Source organism: Scylla paramamosain, chromosome 18 (genome assembly GCF_035594125.1).
Source record: "Scylla paramamosain isolate STU-SP2022 chromosome 18, ASM3559412v1, whole genome shotgun sequence".
NCBI classification, from domain to species: domain Eukaryota; kingdom Metazoa; phylum Arthropoda; class Malacostraca; order Decapoda; family Portunidae; genus Scylla; species Scylla paramamosain.
In genome coordinates this window covers 10458321-10480187 of record NC_087168.1, presented here as the reverse complement: position 1 = coordinate 10480187, position 21867 = coordinate 10458321, and the positions used below count along the sequence as shown (strand labels likewise).

General features: G+C 35.7%; 1 protein-coding gene across 1 annotated transcript; it reads left to right on the top strand.

Annotated features, from left to right (window-relative positions):
• Positions 1-470: 470 nt before the first annotated feature.
• Positions 471-20814, top strand: LOC135109088 (BRO1 domain-containing protein BROX-like). Its single transcript, XM_064020151.1, has 9 exons — positions 471-853; positions 6478-6684; positions 7495-7590; positions 8760-8938; positions 9921-10096; positions 10217-10298; positions 12109-12259; positions 12498-12669; positions 12808-20814. The coding sequence occupies exons 1-9, from the start codon at positions 753-755 to the stop codon at positions 12910-12912; spliced, it is 1269 nt and encodes a 422-aa protein (XP_063876221.1). The 5' UTR covers positions 471-752; the 3' UTR covers positions 12913-20814.
• Positions 20815-21867: the final 1053 nt, after the last annotated feature.

The window sequence follows — 21867 nt, the reverse complement described above, 5'->3', positions numbered from 1 at the left end:
AGTTTCTTCAGTGGTAAAGTGAAGGGTAACACTGACAGGGAGAACTGGGTGACCTGTGGCTGCTTGAGAGAGAGAGAGAGAGAGAGAGAGAGAGAGAGAGAGAGAGAGAGAGAGAGAGAGAGAGAGAGAGAGTGGATAGTAGGTAAAGATGTACAGGAAATTTAGAACAAATGAATAAATAGAAATTAGATGGAATAAAGTAGGAAAACAAAAATATGGCATTGACACATCTTGTATCTTGCATAACACACACACACACACACACACACACATGAAGTTGAATAGTCATGGATCTCTCTCTCTCTCTCTCTCTCTCTCTCTCTCTCTCTCTCTCTCTCTCTCTCTCTCTCTCCATGATTTAGTTTTCCTCGTCCCGCTCACTGTGGATAGTAATTAGGGCACGTGACACAGTCTAAGGTGAAGCCAGTGAACCTCGAGGTTAAGAAACCCTTTAGTCCTACCTGCAGAGCTGAGAAGATTGGTAATAGTGCTGTATCGGTCGTGCTGGCAATACTGCGAGGAGTAACAGGGAATAAGATGAAAATAAATAAGATCTGATCAAAAGATATAAGTAAACACAAAGAAAAGGGAACGAAAATTACAGAAGAGAAAGAAAGGAGGAAATGGTCAATCAAGGTGTGCCGAAACAAAGGTGGAACTCTCAGTAGTGAGGAGCGGAGACAGCGCAGTGTTTGTGTGTCCGTGTGTGTGTGTGTCAAGGGAAGTAAACACACACAGAGAAGTGACCAACCATGTCTCACTGGTTTCATAGGAACCCGCTGAAGGCCACTGCGGAGGTCAAATTCGACCTGAAGATGGTGGCTACAGACAGTCAAGCTCTTAAACTGTGCAGGTAAGAAAACACATTCCAACCAGGTGACGCTTACTCACCTGGTGCTAGGGAGGTGGTGCAGCTTTTTGCCTCTGGAGGGGAGGAATTTAGCTATAAGTTCAGTACCTGTATACGTCATCTTCCGTGTGCGTCCCTTGTAGTACCCATCCCTGCCCCCAAGCTTAGTAGCTTAGTGATAATGATGTAAGGGCAGGTTGATAATAACGTTGCGGACCTCCTCTTCCTGTTTCTTTGCTTATTCTTGCCAGCGAGGGGAGACGGACTGGAAGTGGATGTTCGTGACAATAGCTATATAAGGACATGCGAGAGAATTTAACATTAATTTTAGATTATGGATAAATAGGTTTTAACAACATCCGCCTCACAATGGCTGACGGAAATGTATTTTTTTCCTGTTTGATTTTGGTGTTTTGAATGAATCTACCAACTGTTTCCATCGCAAAACAGCATTTATTTACCAAATCCCCATCTCGAAAAGTGATGGTTAGCGATGAAAAACGAGTAATAAATTAATAAGAAACCGCCGAGATCAACCAGACTATTTTCGTTGTCACAAACACCACACATGATAATACGTGCCATTGTTCAGGACCACTTGCTTTCATCCCTTACTACAGAGTGCTCCACTGCTCCCACACCACAGGACTTCTGGGTATCAACAAACCAAATGTAACCAAATCAAACCTGACCAACATAACCAAATGGAGGGCTGCACCTCTTTAATTCCCTTAATTAATCAGCAAACCATTATTAGGTCTTAAGAAAATAAATAAAACATTATCTGCATTTCTTCCCCTAAGCTACAGTCACTCTAGTAGAACAACACATTGACACAAGTACCAAGCACCTCACACACTTCACATTCATGGCAGAACACCATGTTCATGTGAAAAAGATTAAGAAATCTTGAGTGTTTTAGTAAAATTGGGTTCTCACAAGGTAAGCAAAGATACAACCAGCTTATACAGACATCTTCAGAGTGATCCAAATTCAGGTGGCTTCTTCCTTGCTAAACAACGTCATATCAGTGCTGAGTATCTCCATATAGATAGATAACATTATTGTCAATTTGCAATATAACAATGTTTACAAACTTAAATTCTTTCTGGCTAGAACTCCATATTGAAATAATTGACTAAAAGGTAGTTTTCTACTGTAACATAGCAAACTAAAAACACAAAAGAATCACAAAAATAATCACAGCTACATAATCTAATGAATCACATAGTTATTATTCAATTTTAAGTAATTAAAAAGCACAATACTCTTTGGTACTAACAACTTCTTATACCTGTCCTTGCGTTGAGTAGGTAGAGCTAACCTTCTGCCTGACCTGAGGAATACATAATAGAAGTGGAGAGGGTGGGATGTATCTTCCCTGATTTTATCAACCTGCTTCATCATCTCTTCCTGGTACAGCTTGTCAACTATATTTGTTTCTGCACCTAATTTTCTCAGTTTCCTCACAGTTCTTTCAAGTTTACTCTTTCCTGTGGATGTTAGCCTGCCATACCAAGTAGTCAAAGAAACACCTAATATTGACTCTATTGTTGACTTGTAGAAAAGGCTAATTATATTTTTATCTATGTGTAAATTGTTTGAAATATGTAAAAAATTAAGTCTTTGGTTCCATTTCTTAACTACCGTATTGATGTTTGCATTACCTTTTAGTTGATTGTCAATCATAAAACCTAAATATTTATACTCTTCTACTCTCTCTACAGTTTCTGTATCAATTACAATAGGGTCAGGTATGTGACACTTTTTGGCTCTATAATCTGTTGTCATCTCTTTGATTTTCTATATGTTTAGTTGTAGAAAGTTTGATCTGCGTTAAGAAACAAATTGGTGAATCTGGGCTACTTACTCATCACATTCATCATTTGAAATTTTTCCAATGATTACTGTGTCATCGGCATATTTAACTATTGTGCTGTTACTATACACAGTTCTACAGTTGTCTGTGTATAAATTGAAAAGGAAAGGGGACATGACATGACCTTGAAGGGCTCCTGTATTAGTGACTAATATGTCAGGCGACATTGCCCGACGTGATATATTGAGGTCTCTGACTTAAAAAGCTAAAAATCCTCTTCAAAACATAACTATTTACTCCCATGCCCATCAATTTATTCAGCAGAATGTTTTTTTTTTTTTTTTTTTTATGTAGGAAAGATACTGGCCAAGGGCAACAAAAATCTAATAAAAAAAATGCCCACTGAAATGCCAGTCCCATAAAAGGGTCAAAGTAGTGGTCAAAAATTGGTGGATAAGTGTCTTGAAACCTCCCTCTTGAAGGAATTCAAGTTGTAGGAAGGTGGAAATACAGAAGCAGGCAGGGAGTTCCAGAGTTTACCAGAGAAAGGGATGAATGATTGAGAATACTGGTTAACTCTTGCGTTAGAGAGGTGGACAGAATAGGGGTGAGAGAAAGAAGAAAGTCTTGTGCAGCGAGGCTGCGGAAGGAGGGGAGGCATGCAGTTAGCAAGCTCAGAAGAGCAGTTAGCATGAAAATAGTGGTAGAAGACAGCTAGATATGCAACATTGCGGCGGTGAGAGAGAGGCTGAAGACAGTCAGTTAGAGGAGAGGAGTTGATGAGACGAAAAGCTTTTGATTCCACCCTGTGAGGCTGGATAGTATTAAAAGAAGAGTTGAAGTCCACATACAGAATCCTTGCTTTTATATTCAGTTTGTCCAGATGTTTGCTTATGTCATTCATTAAGGTTAAACTTGCGTCCTGAACACTTCTATTTTTACAATAAGCAAATTGCAAAGGGTTCTTCATATTGCCAACACTGTTGCATAAAAATCTCTAAATATATCTTCTAAGCATTTCATTATGTTTGAAGTTAAAACAACATCTAAAATCATAAAAACTTTGGAAAATTTGACTTTGGCTATGGGCTTAATTTGTCCCTCTTTCACAATGCCAATGACACAATGCCCTGGTCTATGGAGTCCTAAAAGAGGGTCTGTAGCATTGGTGCCATTTGTTCTGCATAACCCTTGATATTTCTTAATGGCAGCCCAGTAAATTCGTGTTCATCACATAAAGACCTTGAAGTAACAGTTTACAATAAATTGAAAATTAACCAACATGTAAGATGTACAGTTGCTAAGGCTGGAGGCATTGCCACAAACTTTCTGAAATCTACAGTCTGCCACTCAGTAAACTTCATGTCATCTCTCTCTTTATATCTGATGTCAGACTTATCCTGGATTTTGCATCTTCAGTCTGGAATCTTGGGTTTCTTGGCTAGAACAAGCTCCTGGAATCTGTCCAATACAGGTGGACAAAACAGATAACCAGATTAGCAGATCTTTACTATCAGGAGAGGCCTGCCAGGTTAGGACTGTTCTGTCAGGGGTAGGTTATTGAGACAAGACCTTATATATTGTTACAGTATTTTCCATGGCCTAAGTATCATCTCACATACTTACATTTTCACTGTGAGTCCAGCAGTTAGCATGAGGGCCCATAGATTTGAAATTCAAATGCAACGTTAGAAGCTTGTAGACAGTTTTTCTCTTGTCGAATCATCCAGAGATGGAATTCGTTACCACATGAAGTTGTTGAAGCATCTAGTCTCCCTGTATTTAAGACAAGATTACACATCTTCTTGAGTGATGATCTGTTCTCTTCATGACTACATCTCAATTCATTCAATACACTCATTTTGTACTAGTTCACGACCAGTTTTTTTTTTTTTTTTTTTTTTTTACTGAAAGATACATTCAACCAGTCAGCCATTATCATGTATAGTAGTGCTGTCCATTAATCTGACTGAAGTGTCTGGCAGAAGCTTCTGGGCCTGTTGCTCCCTCAGCCAGTCTTGGCTGGACTGAGGGTGGTGAGGCCTACCTGGTGAGTTGACCAGGTGAGTTCTCTGACAAAACAAAGCACTGATTGACCAACTCACTTAAGCATTTTTGTAATTTGCTTGTGACATTGTTTCCACTCAAAAAATCCAGACAACATTTCCTATATCATGTCATTGCATAGAAGTTGCTAAAAGAATGTATGAACACACACCACCTTCCTCAAGGAGACAGTTGGCTCTCTGGGTACCATTCCCTAGAAAGAAGTATAAAAAATCACTGTTGCCATTATAAAGGATTGGCAACATAGGTACATGGGGTTCAAAATGCTCAGAATGAAAGGATCTAGCCAATGAAACAGGTAAGAATTGCTGCATTGAGACAGGTGTACTTATTTTTAAATATCAAAAGCTTTATCCCTGTTGTTTCTTAATGAAACTATTCTCCTTCAATAAATCTGGATGTGGTAAAGGTTTGTTAATCTGATCATTAAATTTTTCTGTGAAATCTTGTTTTCTGGATTTATTTTCAATCAGTGTGACTCTCATCCTTTCGATATTTTGGTAAACAGCATTTTCCAGGCACTGAATGTCATCATGTAAATGTTTACATTGTTAGTATTTTGAGCACTGAACTAATTCAGTTAGGAGGTTTGTGATCAAAATTTATTTCAACTTATTACTAGATTTTAGAAAGTTAAAGAACACAGTAGTGGCATAGGTATACAGAAGAGGAGGAATATGGCATAAAAAGCAGTGCATAAAAACTAATTTTACCTTTATTATTATTTGTCATACAAAGGCAACCAAAATAATGAAAAACCTAAAAAATTAAGAACAAGTTAAGTAAACAAGAAAATTGAATCAGAAGTAACTTAAAACCTACATAACTTACAGGGCCCAAACCTTATTCCTCAAGGATTACAAACCTTGATAATGAGGATGGTTATTGAAGTGAAATTCATAATCTGAAGCTGAGTCTGCACCAGCTCACACCACAATAGATATCATCCCTCATGGATCACCACTTGCAAAAATTCAGTCTGATTAGTTATGACACCTCTTGTCTCTGACATCACTAGCTTCTCTCACTATAATTGGTTAACTTTAAACATGTCTAGTTCACTGACAGTCATATGAAGCAACACTCCATTTGCTGACCACAATAGACACCATCCCTTAATTCACCTTACTTATATACTGTGTTAATAGCCTGTTTTCTCCCTTGCTTTGGCTTTGAACCATTTTCTTTGAATTTGATACCATTTTCAATAAACAGTTACTCAGCAGTTTAAAGGATAAAAGAGTGCAGAGCCACTCTGTTAAACTGAAATCTCCATAAATAGACATTTTCACATCCACACATACATAAACTGCACACGTATTTTCCGTAACAAGACCTTGTGATGAACTACTGGGTGGGGGAGCAGGAGTTCAAATTATGAGCTGCTTGTGCCTTCTATCTGCCCTGCATCTTTATTGGTGCACGATTTAAATTTTTGCTTTCTTGACAATTCAGGTGCGATTACCCTCCAATTGATTTTCTAATTTGATCCGTTAAACCTATAAGTATGGTTAACCTCAATCTGTTAAATCAGAGAATTACTGTAAATATTCTTTTACATATATAGTTTTTTTTTTTTTTTTTTTTAAGCAAGCAAGAAATTGTATCATTATCATACCCTTTAACTATAGTAAAGGAATAATATCAGTGGATCAGAATTCTGCCAAGGAGTTAACAGTTTTGCAAACTTTTAAAAATTGTAGCTACCATATACTATCTTTTTATTTAATTTCGTTAACAGTGACCTAAAGCAAGCAAGAGCAAGATTGCTTGAACTACTACCAAATGCAAACCATGAAATTGATGTGGTGGAGCCAGCCCTCACCTTGTACCTGTCCCTGCTGCGAGGCCTCATTGAAGTGCCTGAGGGAGAGAACTCAGACTGGAGCAAGCTGAGGCATGCACTACGCTACCGCTGGTCACACTCCATGCTGGGCACCAAGGCTGAGTAAGTTGGCTTGGGAATAGGAGTAGTACCACATAACACTATCTATGCCATGTATGTAGTTATTTGCTTATTTATGATTTTTTACATATTAATTTTATATTATATATAATTATCTTATATGCATCATACATTTAGTAATTTTTTTTATCTACGATGTATGTAGTAATTATGCTTTCTTTTTTCCATTTTGTATACTTTTTATCTACTTACATGCAATTTATTTATTAATTAATGCAGTGCATTTTTTTCCAGTCCATGTAAAATTTATTTGATTATCAATAATTTATTTACCTATTTTATTTTTGTTTCTTCTTATCCATGTCATGTACATATTTAGCTAATTGTGTATCTACTGTTATTTAGTAAATATTTTACTATTATTTTCATCCATGTGGATTTCTAACTATGCTCTTTTGTGATGAATATAGCAATTTCATTACCAATATATTTTTTGTTATGTTATCAGCATTTCTAGGAATATGTAATTATTAATTACATTAGTAATGTTTTCCTTATTACAGTGGTAAAGATGTTACATACTTCAAGGAGCATGCTTATATTCCTGATTGAAGCTTTACAGTTACAGCCACTGCCACATCAGATTCTTATAGCAAACTGTAATATCATTTCATAATCAAAAAGTGTCACAGTTTTTTTTTTTTTTCTTTCAAATTCTTGCTGTGTTATCTTTATCTGTTTACTCTGCAGAAAGATACAAAAAATTTCCTTGTGAGAATTATAGCAAAGATTTTATTAATGGTAATGTTGTCTGTGGTGTGTTCACACATTAACACTGATTTCATCTTTCAGGGGTCATTATGATGCAATTTATGAATTGGTATCAGTCCTGCAGAACACTGCCTTTTGGTATATGAAGCATGCTTCCAAGATTGCTGCTCAAGAAGAGTAAGTTTTTTGTTTAATTTTATTATATTTTTTATAAACTTGTTTGTTGGTTAGCATTAGTATGTGCACCAGTGTTACTGTACTGCACTGATATCACAACTTTTGCATACATGAAATATGCTGCTAGCTAAATGCATACCACTGACCAGGGCTCCTTATTATAACAAAGGAAGTTCAAGGGCTGTATGTTGAAAGATTCTTGTCATTATGTTAAATGTGAAATAGAGTTGGTCTTTGATTTAACGTTAAAGGCCTACATGAGTGCTGGGGTGAAGTGATGAGGGATGACAGTTCAGATAACCTTCAGAGTGGAAGGAAAAAGAAACCAAATATGAGGCAGACAGGGTAGTACTGGTTAGAGACAGCATCTCAAAGTAATCAGTGAGAGTCCATCAGTATTCACCAACACATTGCAATTTGTCTCCAGTGTCCAATAATAATGACTGATAGTGACTGTGAAGTGATGGAGGATGTTGATGATATGGCAAGCAAAACTGGTGAGATTGACTTTGCAAAAAAAAAAAAAAGTTGTCCAGGCTTAAAATTAGTGCATAAGTATAATTTGCATGTCCTCCAAGTGGCAACAGCAGATGTGGGAGTAGCAATATCATGCTGCACATGAGCTCATTAGAATGTATGTTGTGTATTCGTTTTTTGTGCTTTTAATCATTCAAACATGTCAGGTGTTAAGCACAAGAGCAGTAGTGATGACCTATCCTTTCCTATTGTCAATACACTATTGTCTCCTCTTCTTGATATTCCACCATCATCCATTGCCTCCTCCACTTCCAATAACTTGCTTGTTTCTCCTCACCACAGAAAACCAGTCCTCATATGCCAGCTGTGTCACTTTATGAAATTCAGATGAAAGATCTTATTTTTGTTACTACGAGTATTTATCTGTCTTATGTATGTATATGAAAATTGTTCATAGTGCATTAAAGACCCAAGAAAAATATTATTCATATTGGTATGTATGTCCAAATCTAGAGTTGTCCATAACCAAAACACACACATCACAATATGTACTGTTTACTATAGTATAAATAACAGACTTATGAACAGCCTCCCACAAGCAAACCTGTTCATAAGTTGGGTATTATCTGTATATAAATTGATAGATAGATAGATAGATAAATCACATAATTAGTTTAATTTTCTGTGTCCAGAGTGAGTATGGATGAAGCCAAGTTAGTTCATCGCAGCCTGCGGCGTGGAGCTGGTCTGTTGAAATATGCCCAGGATGAATGGGTAAACAAGCTGCTGGAGTCTCCTGCACCAATGAGTGATTCTGATCCCAGAGTGCACACAGCTTACCTCAATCAGGCCACAGCTGAGGCTCAGGAAGGTAAGTTGGACAGGGTTGTATGACTTGAGATAACAGGCTGTAATACTTTCTTAACTGAGTAGGCCTTTTTGATAAAACTTGTAAAAACAACATGTCACATCTCCAGTTGTATACTTTTGACAGGTGTTGTAGTGATATTTTTTTTAATTCTTTATTGTGAATTAAGAGTTTTTGTATATATTTTCATACAGTGCCCTTCCAAGTTTTGCAATCCACAAATTTCACTCAGAGTCCTAAATTCTTACTATCTCTACTTTTGTGAATTATCTCCTTGAGCTTTGCACTTCTATAATTTTGTGTATTTGCCACAGCTATAGTCATGCTGGCTTGCATGTTATAGGGTAAAAGAAAGGCCAGTGTTATACTACAATGCAATGCCACATTGCAAAAAAAGACTCAAAGAAATTACATGTCTCACTACTATAGCGTCACCACACAGCACAGCATCATGCTGCAGCAATGCCACACTTCTGCACCACTGCATCATACTGGATGTGGGTGACAAAACATACACACTCCTTCAGCTCTAGATACAGCAACACTGCACCACCACATCGCTAGGTCATGCCAGATGTGAGGACAAAACATGCACACTTACTTAGTTTAAATGTTGCAGCACCATGCCACTGCATTACGCTGGATGTGAGGACAAAACACACATTCACACAGTTTTAGATGTGCTGGTGCTGTACCACTGCATCATGCTGGATGAAAACAAAACACACACCCAGACAGCTCTAAGCCATGCAGCCAGAGTAAATAAGCATTTTCCAGTGTTTTCAATACCCCGAGTTTCACAATCCTCAAGTTAGTGCTATATCTTTGGAAGAAAGCAAGCACTAAACTCGAGAGAGTACTGTTGCTATAAGTTTCCATGCACAAAACAAGTAGAGTAGAACATATACTTTAATATTCTTCAAATTCTTTTCATGTTGACTGATATTTGAATTTATGGTTATATTCAGATTGCTCTTATTTTCAGTAACCATTGCAAGAGCCATTGAGTTAAAGCACAATGCTGGACTCATATCTGCCCTTTCGAATGAGACATCAAGGATGTTCACAACTGCTGCAGATTCCATTGCATCATTAGATGAGAAGATATTTGGTCATTGGACTCAGTACCTCCGACTGAAGGCTGCATTTTATGCTTCCTATGTATGACTGGGCTGTACTGATATTTTCTTGAAATGTTCTTGTTATAGTTGTAAAATTGCATTAACAAAGACAGTATCAATTCATAAAATAATTAGCATATGATATATTTTATTTCAACAGGCTTATAACTATTCAGGCCAGAACTTACTGAACCAAGACAAGTGTGGAGATGCAATCAGAGCTCTGCAGGAAGCAAAGAAAAGTATGTTACTAATATTTTTAATCATATAAAAGGGATTGAATTTCTGTTATATTCCAAACTTATCTCCAGCAGAGTTGTATAAAAATTAAAGTTACAATGTTCTAATATTATGGTTAAGTTATATGAGTAGTTGCATGCGACAAGGGGCCAGGCTCCAACCACCACGATATGGAGTTAATAATGTATTCTGTTCTATAATTTCCCATACATCTTAGAGAACATTGATGTCATCGTATCTATTGTGCATGCAGCTAACATCCATCAATCATAGTAGTGTATACCTCATCAACCATGCTATCACCATCACTATCTCTTTTGGTAAATATCAGATATTTGAAGAGGCAGCTGTTGATAATGATGGTTAATTTTAATGCAAAACATTAGTGTACAGTATTGTTACTAAAAAAGAATAGTGTTATACACATGAAAATTTCCATAAATGACAATAAAAAACTTAATTGTGGGGACTCACAAGTTTTCTCTTATCAACACATGCCACACCAGCCAGCCCAATCTGTCATATAGCATTGCTAATGCCAATATCCTTATGTTTTATGTCAGGTTATTATAGGAAACTATGTTATTAAGGTACAATTATTACTTAATTATTGCTAAGAAAGAGAGAGAGAGAGAGGTAGGTAGGTAGGTGCACTATCACAACGGTGCATTATCATGGTGATAGTGCACTCTCTCTCTCTCTCTCTCTCTCTCTCTCTCTCTCTCTCTCTCTCTCTCTCTCTCTCTCTCTCTCTCTCTCTCTCTCTCTCTCTCTCTCTCTCTCTCTCTCTCTCTCTCTCTCTCTCTCTCTCTCTCTCTCTCTCTCTCTCTCTCTCTCTCTCTCTCTTGAAAAGGGAAGGCAAATCACTTGCAAATCTTTCAGAGAGTAAAAGAAAAATGTTCACAATAAACAACAACAGATCCTCATTATAAACCATCTCAATGCACTGAGACAGTTTATAGTGAGGAGAGAGAGAGAGAGAGAGAGAGAGAGAGAGAGAGAGAGAGAGAGAGAGTTTAAGGAGAAATAGAAATTATTGTACGTCTGGCAGTGTTGTCCATCCCTCTTCCAAGAGAGAGTGGTGCCAAGACAGTGCAACTGAGCCAGCAGAAAGCACTTAAAATTATTGCCTGGAGTGTTTTACTTGGGAGTCTGAGTCTATTCTTAATGAATTATTAAGAGATGCTGCATGTCAAGAATTTCTCTCTCTCTCTCTCTCTCTCTCTCTCTCTCTCTCTCTCTCTCTCTCTCTCTCTCTCTCTCTCTCTCTCTCTCTCTCTCTCTCTCTCTCTCTCTTCAAAAGTTTACTGGGCCATGTAAAAGTTTCAAAATATAAAAATTGTTCCTTCTTAACACATTGTATTATGCCTTATTTTATAACTCTTTAATTATTCAACATAACAAAATCAGAAATATATCATATAAAAGCCAAGAAAGTATAGTCTATAATGAGATATAACACACAATTGCTTATACTCTGTATAGGACACACTATACAGGTGAATTAAAAGTCATGGTGAATGACCAACGCATGCATTGTGCTTACCTTTAAATGCAATTTACTCATTTGTTTACTTTTGGTGCTTGGCCCCTCATCGCAGCCCACTACCCATATGGTATCTGTAGATACATGATTGTTAGAGATTTGTTTAAACCTTAATCTTGATTATCAGGTTAAGAAAAAGCTGTTTGGTATCCTTAACAAACTTTTTTTATTATTTATTTTTCTAATATTTTGTTGCTATAATGTGTTGTGTATTTATATATTATTTGGATATTTTGTTTTAACATATTATGAGTTTTTTCCTCTAGAATATGAGGAAGCAGGCCAACAGTGCAAGGAGTATTCCCACACTAAGGGTCCAGGAACACAGGCCAAACCTGAGAAGCATCAGTTCTTCCGCCGCTTGGCACCCATTGTGACCCGCACTCTGGAGAAGTGTGAGCGGGAGAATGGCATGATGTGAGGATCGTTTTTATGCAAGCTTCATATTCTTTGTTCTTATTCTTTCTAGCAGTGCACCTCAAAAGAGAGATCTATTTCTATTTATAATCTTACTAAAGGGATGCTCCTTTCTTTGCTCTGGTTTTACTTCTGTTCATTTGCTTCTATTTGTGAGTTTACATGAACTGAAAATATGTTCACCTTCCCTGGAAATACAAGTATTTGTAAGTGTCCTGAAATGTACTTCGTATTTTAGCTACCATCAGAAGATTCCATATGATCCACCTGAGCTGGAAATAAAAGCCACTTATGGTCTGGTGGCTCCTGATGACTACACTCTTCCTCCCATGGCTCCATTATGGACACCTGTCACCTACAGTGCATTTGACTTGACAAAGAATCTTTCAGAGGATGACTCTTCAAAATCTGTAAGTATTCTCTGCATTATATTGCCTTTAGATGCTTTTGCTCACCACCACATTCAGAATTTCTGGTTATTAGTGGTGATGTGGCTCCCTTTCCTTACTTTTGTGAAATAATAGATAATGACAAATGTTTTTCCCCAGAAAACTGCCCAGAAGGTAGAAGGTGACCTCCCCGCAGTCAAAGAAACTGAAGTGCACCACACCTCGAAAGACCACAAAAACGACAGTGGTTGTTCCATCATGTAGTATGTGCAGTTGGTGCATGATACGTCAGGTCAGTTATCCCTTAAATTTACAAGTGGGAATTTACATATAATGAACTGTGTAATTGGAGAAAATTCATCAGTTCTCTTTAGTTGTCTAGATCTTACGAAAATGTATAACAAATTTGTTTTCCTTATATACAAATATGCATGTGTTTGCAAAGTCACTATTTTCATACTCAGCCCTCTAACTTACTAGTCCTGGTGATTACAGTGATGATTATGTTAAAGTGTGGATTGTCCAATTAGTGTATAGATAGATTTTCCACATCAGATAGATATGTTGTCTCCTTACTTAATGTAGCCTGCAAATATGACGGAGGCTTTTATATAACGTTTATCATATAAGTTACTTAATACTTATATTTTGTTCAGTATTCTTGGAAATGTATATTTGTGATGTGTGCTGTTCCTTGGATGGATTAAGTTTGTGATCAGTTATGGATGGATTCATTTAGGGTTGCTTTTTTTCCATCTGCCAGGAATATGCATATATATATTAAGTGATTTGTACATTATTGTGGTACATTTGTTATTTATGGTGGCAGCCTGTGAATCATCTTATGATCCATCATTTTGGCAGTTACAATTGGCTATTGTATTTGCTGGTGCATAAGAATTATTATTATTATTATTATTATTATTATTATTATTATTTATTTATTTATTTTCATTTATTTATATATTTCTAATAATATAAAAAAAATTTCCCCTCATCTAATGCAACCTAATTATCAAGTGAGAGATTGGGCATAGAGTGCAGAATATCTGGTGGTGTATGGCTAAGGAGATTGGAAGTCATCTGTGTTGAGCTTTACAACACATCATAAAAACTGTTGTTAATGATATTCATAGTAACATATAATACTGAAAAGAACAAGCTGGTATGGTGGTGGTGGTATTGCTGAAAGACAGCATGAGTACCAAATGTAGAGTTACCAATGCAGGAGCTGCATCTGCAGTTAAGCTGGTCAGCTAATGGTTTGTTCATCAAGAAATGCAACTGTGATTGTGTTATTTCCAGTTGTTTAAAAATTATTTTCACATTTTATTAATACTAAATCTTGTTTTGTTTTGTTTTTTTCCAGGAATTACTAAATTATATTTTTTAACTCTTAATCAAAGACTTATTAGAATCTATAAAATTTATTTATTAACAATTTTCTTTATGAGAAAATTTGTGAAAAAATGCTTTGTGGAAGCAAGACGAAGATAAAAAGCTTTCCATTTTCATGCAGAAGACTAGGTAAATTAAGTTTTTATTTTTTAGTAATATATAATATAAAAGAAAAATATGGCTGGGCATGGTATTACAAGAAAAATAACACATGTATACAGTTTGTATTTTGTTACTGTAATTTGAAAAATGATGAATGTGTAAACAAACAATACACTAATATAGTTGCCAACTAGGTAAGCAGAGTTGAACTAGCTGCTCTGATTAAAAATAGCATTGATGAGCTTACAGTATTCCCTAAGTATTTTTGCTGCAAATATTCCACAGAGCTCAAACATATGGCAGTAAAACAACAAAGGCATACCTATAAAATTAAATCTGAGCTAAATGTAAATAACAAAATATTGTCGAGTTCTCATATAAATTTCATTAATAAAGAAATATATCATTCTATGGGGCATCCTGCAATGAAATAAGACTGAGTTTGACTACTTTACATTATTTTCTTTATATTCATTTAGTAGGATATTTTAAAATTTCAACCTATGACAGGAAGATAATCAATAAGTTTATGATGAAACAATACCCTTTTCCTTGCAATTGCTCTCAAAATAAATGTAAAATAGGTGTGCATCTTATGCAGAGGTCCATCTTTTCCATTGCTAAATATGGTAACAAATAAGCATCATTCTCCTCACATATGAACTTCAAAATAGTCTACTGGTTATCCAATGTTGTACTTTTAGTTTTGGCCTTTTTTTAATTGATTGGATTCATGTAACCTCTTACACTACTTAGAAAATACTGTTCTCATCTTGATGAATTACAGCATTTAAAAAGGTAAACTTATGGTCACACTGATCATAGATATTGCTGTGTTGAGCCCTTTTTGCCATTTTGTTATGGCTGGTGCCATTCCTTAAAGTGTCATCCCTTTCATCCATGCTGATCACCATGCACATCAGAACAACTGGCTATTGTCTGCTGGTTTAGGACTTATAATAATAGTGGTTTGGTGGTTACTATGTGCAATATTGGGCCATAGTAGTTCTTGGTGCCTAGCATTCTTCAAGAGGAAAGGTATAACCTCTGTTGACCAATTAATATTACTGCCACAGTTTGTAATTTGCAGTAATGTTTCCGCTGCTTTTCTGTCACCCAGCCATCATGTTTGTTTTTCCTCAGGAAGCAAAACTTAATGAAAGTTGTATAGTTATTTCTTGGTTGTAATGTAATTCATTAATATTTTGAGTGATTTATGACTTCAGTTTCGTATAAATTTTATGCATATCTATATTTGTTTGAGAAAATGATAAACCATTGACTCTTAATGTTTTCATCTCCCACTGGTTAGCACCCAGAGAATATTGATCCAGAGCAAGGGTGCCAAGTCTAGGCTAGTCTTTAAATAAATAAATAAAATCCCAGCCATGCTGCCTGGCTCAGCAATAGAAGTAGCAATGACAGCTAGTGTGAAAGTTGTTGACTTTGATTCTGGGACATTAAGATGTGTCAGCACAACTATCCATTGAACATTGTTTATTACTAAAAAAAAATCCCTCTTATCTGAGCTCTCTGGGACAACAGCTGTCTTATTATGTGCTCTGGATGTTCTCTTCCGAGATAGTTGGTTGTTGCACAGCTACTCAGAGACATACAGTACTGCATCAAGTTTGGCACCTAATTGAGACTAGGAAAAGTAACATCAAAGTTGATATCACCAAAATTGATGTATCAACTTAATGGGAGATTAGTTAATGAGGAGTTGATCCATAAGAAAACACATACTCATCCTTGTGTAATATAACTAGAAAATATAATGAAATATACTCAAATATAGTACTATATATTACAAGTATTATTTTTACACGTGTAACAAATGTACTCCCTTCATTCAAACATGAAACTCACCAGAAAGTTTAGTGTGAAGGACTTAATAGATAGTAGGGGTATCCAAGACTGGGTATGGTTAGTGGGTTCCACTATTACCTCCAAGACTGTCTGCTTTTCACTGCTCACCACTATCATCATAACCTGTTTCTGTTTGCACTATTTAATGTAGTACATCCACTTGTTGAGACATCTAACCTGAAGCTTGCCCCTCTTGCTCCTCCACTAACTGAGAATTCACCAATGAGCATGCATAAGGTTCACCAAAGACAGTTTCCATGTTCAAAAGAACCTTTAGCTTGGAGTGGAACATCCTTTTTCATAGCCTCTTGGGGCCTCATTTGTTGATAAGTTATCAAAGCCTGTTGAACTTACTGATTTATTGGGTTGAACACATCACCAAGGAAGCTGATCAATATTTTTAACAATGTCTTTGTAGTTGAAAGTGAGAGGTTCAGTTTTGTGCAACTTAATTGCACTGTACTGGCTGGCTGGTGCTAACATTGCAGTTGTTGCATTGGTAGTGGCTGTGAGATTCAAAGGTGTGTGTTTATTGCTGTGTAATTTTTCCAACAAAAGTCAAATCATGACAATATTTTAAAGGTTTCACAAAGTTGTGATTAACCAAACTTGGTACAGTACTGTACATATTGCTCGACTGATTGATTGTCAATAAATGGGCATGTCTGATGATTGAACATCATTCATGTTTTTAATGATTATAACCTATTGAGTGTTATGGTAGAAATAATTATAGTGTTGCTTCCAGATATATATAACTTGGCCATTATTGGCAACTTAGAATATGTAACTTAATATATCTAAATTATTCATGTAGCTGAGAAGATTCTTCAATTTTAAAAAGTTGTCATTGACTTATTTTTTTGCTTTATGGTGGCATATGTAGGGCATATATAGTATCATAATTGTACACTGGAAGTTATATCTTAGCTAGACATGAAAGTGTCACTGGTAGGCAACATTTAGTGTAAACCATTTGATGCCTTATTAAAGCTTGCTAGCAGTTTCAATGAATTTTGTCACTCATTACCACTAGCAGTGAGAATTGGTGAACTTAGTGTTTGGTAGAAAAGAAAAGTTTTGTTATGAGGTTTTTTTTATAAAGACATCACTTCTGTGACTCACTACTTCTGGAAACTGTCCTCTTTATTTTTAGGAATTGTTTGCTACAGTAAAATCCCTCTCATCCGGCAGCTTCAAGTATCCGGCACATTTTTCCCCGAGCCTTAAAATCAATAAAAAATCAATGTGTACTCATAAAATTGATTAAAATTCCTGCGCGAGACATACTTTGTCCCCTTGCCACCAGAGCGCACTGCTTCGCGCCACCCGCAGCCCACTGCACTGTGTTTATTCAGTGACTCAGTCCCGCGTGTGCACTGTTTATCGCCTGACGCCTTCATCATACCTAAAGTTGTAGAAAAGAGGAAGCGTGTTGTGCTTACACTTAAGCAGCTGATCAGATCAGCTGATCTTTGTTATGGTAAGATGCGTGAGTGTAGGGTGGTGATTGTGGACATAATTTCACTTCTATTCAAGTATCCGGCATGTCGGCGGTCCCGTTGATGCCGGATAAGAGGGATTTTACTGTAATACCTTGATGACCATTTTAGGCTGTAAGTATTTTCATTACTTACCTTGGCCTTTAATGATGTTTCTCCTTTCATCTATTCATGTTTTCATCACATTGCAATACTTAGACTGATTGTGTCTATTGGAGTATGTAGTCATTCATCCAAAATAATGCATAATTGTTCATATTTTGTTAGTTTATTTCATAGCAAATTCTATATATTTTCAAATGTTAAGATGAAGTGTAGAGTGATTTACAAATGTATTTTATGTATCATTAAATATATTGTTTTAAGATGATTATGCCAAAGAATTTTCCTTACTTCAAGAGGAAGTTCCTATGAAGATGACACTCAAGTAACACTACTCTGCAGGTCCAAGGACTTATTTAAACTAGAAGCAATGTACCTACAAGAATACTGTGTGGCACATTGTTTCTTATATATTGTATGTATTATTATGTTATTTTACCATATTCCATATTCATTTAAAAAAATACCTCTGTGTTGATTACATTTCTATTCTGAAAATAGTACATCATTTAACATGTACAAGGATTTATTAATACCATAGATGCCATAAAGGTAGATGAACATAGAACATTATTATTTTTTGTATTATATGATTAGTTATCTTTCTTACCTTCAGTGTGAATTTCATGGATCATATATATATATATATATATATATATATATATATATATATATATATATATATATATATATACACACAGTGGGACCTCAGCTACCAAACGTCTCCCTTTCTGAACAACTCAGTTTTCGAACAAAAATTTTAACTCATAATTGCTTTGGTTGCTGTACCATAAATCAGTTTTCAAACAAAGTTACTTGATTTCAAATAATACAAGACATAGCAAAAATCTGCCATTTATTACAAATCTTTAATTTCTATAAATATTTTCTTCATTTTTATAGATTTGGAGGAGAGACACAAAGGGTAAGACAGTAAATCAATCTTTGAAATAAATTAAATGTGATCCTATTGAAGAAGTTGAAGATTCTCGATGTAAACAAACAAGGTTTGGTGCTCAGGAGTAATCCCAAGCCTCTTGTTGCTCTCTTTATGAACCACAGCGCCATCACTACTGCATAACTGCATTTTCCCAGTAGCTTTTCCCAGCAACAAGATGTCTAAGTGTTATGATCACCTTCATTTTGGCAATGAGTGGGTTGCTTCTCTTTGTGTCACTCTGTAAGGCTTTCCTCACTTGATTGGTGGCAAAGAAAATGCCTCAACAGTATCTTTTGATGAGTTCTGTGTCACTAAGTTCATTCAATACATCCTTTCTGGATGAAAAATTTCTAAGCTGGATATGTTGTGGAGCAGCCATCTTACCAGTGGGACTGTCAGTCATTACCCGCTAAGACATGGCGGACAAGTGTCTGAGAACGGATTAATCTATTTTACATTGATTCCTATGGGAAAAATAGTTTTGGTTTTCAAACATTTCAGATTTAGAACACCATTTCAGGAATGAATTAAATTTGGAAACCGAAGTAACAATATATACAATATATATATATATATATATATATATATATATATATATATATATATATATATATATATATATATATATATATATATATATATATATATATATATATATATATATATATTTTACCTATGATGATGATAATGATAATAATAGTATAGGGATCTATATACCAAGTGTGAAAGGTGTTAATAGAGGCAAAGCACTTAAATGAACAAGAAGAGAATGTTTGGATAGGTAGAGGTGGAAGCTCTCCTGCCTTAGCTGCTCCCTTTGAGAGATGGTCCCAGAGGGAACAAAGCATCAGAGGGACATGAATAGACAGATCATATACTAGGCCCTTGGAGATTGCCACTTGCACAATCATTTACAATCAGTCCTTTTAGTATATGCACATGTCTTAGCTTGTAGGGCTTTAGGTTGAAAAAACCTGTCATCACTATCCCACACTTTCAGAGGGTCTGTTGCACAGCATATTTGGATCCCTCCACATTTGGCCCAAGAACACTAAAGAGCACTAAAGCATCAGAACAGACCAGTCTTGCATCTGACCAGATCAGTTGATCAGACAAGATGCAGAATCTGTTCATCTACATACTAGATGGACATAACCCTTATTGAGTATTAGCTATCCAAGTCTAAACATCTACATGCATTCACAAACATATCCTTACATTTTAGGCATCTTGAGATATAACTGATCCTCACCACATCTTATTATATGAAGGACACAAGTGCAGAGTATTTATCAACTTATGATGAAGAGCCTGGCAGCCATATTTATATTTGTTAGATTTTTTTTTAAGTAAGTCAGATGATTCTCCAGTAGTAGTGTTATTTATTTTCTAATGTGAGGTAGGCCAAGGGCAAAAAAAAAAAAAAAAAGCAAAAAATGCATCCAAAACATATTGCTCTCTAAAAGTCAAGAGTTGTAGAATCAAAAGGGATGGACAATTTAGTTTTTGGGGAGGAATCAATGAGATGAAAAGCTTTTGACTGCACCTTGTTCAAGAAGGTTGAGTGAGTTCAAAATCCTTACATATATGCATGAACAGTATTCCTTTGCCCTTGCAAAGAGTAAGCAGCTGGGAGGAGAAAAGTATTGGATTGGTGGAAGCAATACAGAAGATCTAACTTTATGGGAGCTCTTTTTAGTAAGAGAAGACGTAAGATCTTTAGTGAAAAATGGGCCACATGTTTTTGAAGAAGAGGAGTTAGTTGTCTTGAAGGTTGTGTTGAATGAATAAGTGAAAGAATTGAGTATTCGAAGATTTGAACAACAAGGTTATCTCTCTCCCATCATGAAATGTAAGAAGTTAGGCATTCTTTGGCTTCTCTGTATGAACTTTTGAATTCCTGCAGAGTTGGGTGTCTGGCAAATTCCACAAAGAAATGCATGGTAGTTATCAATATAAGAATGGATAGGACAAGATGTTTGAGAAGACCACTTATGAATAATAGGAGCCCTGTCAAACACTACTGTTAATATCTAGTTTTTAGGAGAATAACAATGACTGTCTAGCACCACAGCTAAAGACCAGCCAGATAGGAAATCTCAGATAAAGATGCTGAGAGATGAATACAAACCATATAGCAACAAGTCATGCATGCAGTTTCTCTCTCTCTCTCTCTCTCTCTCTCTCTCTCTCTCTCTCTCTCTCTCTCTCTCTCTCTCTCTCTCTCTCTCTCTCTCTCTCTCTCTCTCTCTCCCCTTTTTCTTCTTCTCTGAAATGTGGGCCACAAACCAAAGCCTATATAGTCCTTATTTTCCCCCTTTGAAAGTCTTCTTACATGCTATACCATACAAATAAGAGGATGTGCACATTTTCATTTCTACATACTAAAGAGTTTGTCATGGAGAAGAAAAGTGAGCTGAAATTGAGAGAGAGAGAGAGAGAGATTCTTGAACTTCAGCATCACAATGAGGTTATTGAAGCCTTGCTCATTACTGAATTGTAAAAAGATGTAATTGCAAATATCTTAACTTAAAAATCATTTGCATTATCCTCTGAAATATGCTGCATTGTTTTGGAAATAGAAATTAGATTATTTCCTTACATTTCCTTATGTATTTTCTTTCATTATTAAAAAGATGAAATAAATGTTGATTGATTTGTACCTTTCAGGGAAGTTTCTGCATTGTTTAAATTATATTGCTATGTATTACAGTATGTGTCAGATGATTTATATGATTTTTCTGTATATTTTGTATTCTTAATAATTGTATTAAATCCTTATTGTCTGATCATCAGAAGACTACCATAGTTCAAGTTAGAAGAGTTTTGAGAATGTCATTTGTCATACATTGGAATGTCTAATATTTTGCACTACTACCTTTAACATGTATTCTTGTAGGGGATGTGGGAGGGATGGGAGATGTAGACCAGAAGAGTTTTTATTATTTCCTTATATTTCAAAGTATACAAGAATGATATTCATGGACAGGAAGAACTGAAGCTCTTCCATTATGAACAAAAACCATTGGATTAATAATTTGGTCAAGTACATGTATCATTACATACTGATACATGTAGATGCCTGTCTTGGCTCCTCTCCTTTTATGGAAGATAGATTAAAAACAAATGCTTTTGATGTACTGGTATTAACCTATGTCTGTTATATTTCACATATTTACATTCATTATAGGTTTGTATCCTGGCCATCCTGTAGATCTGCAACTGCTGTCATACCAATATGTTCTGTGAAAGTACTCACCAGAAAAAAAAAAATTAAATCTTGCACCAAGTGATAAGAAAACATCT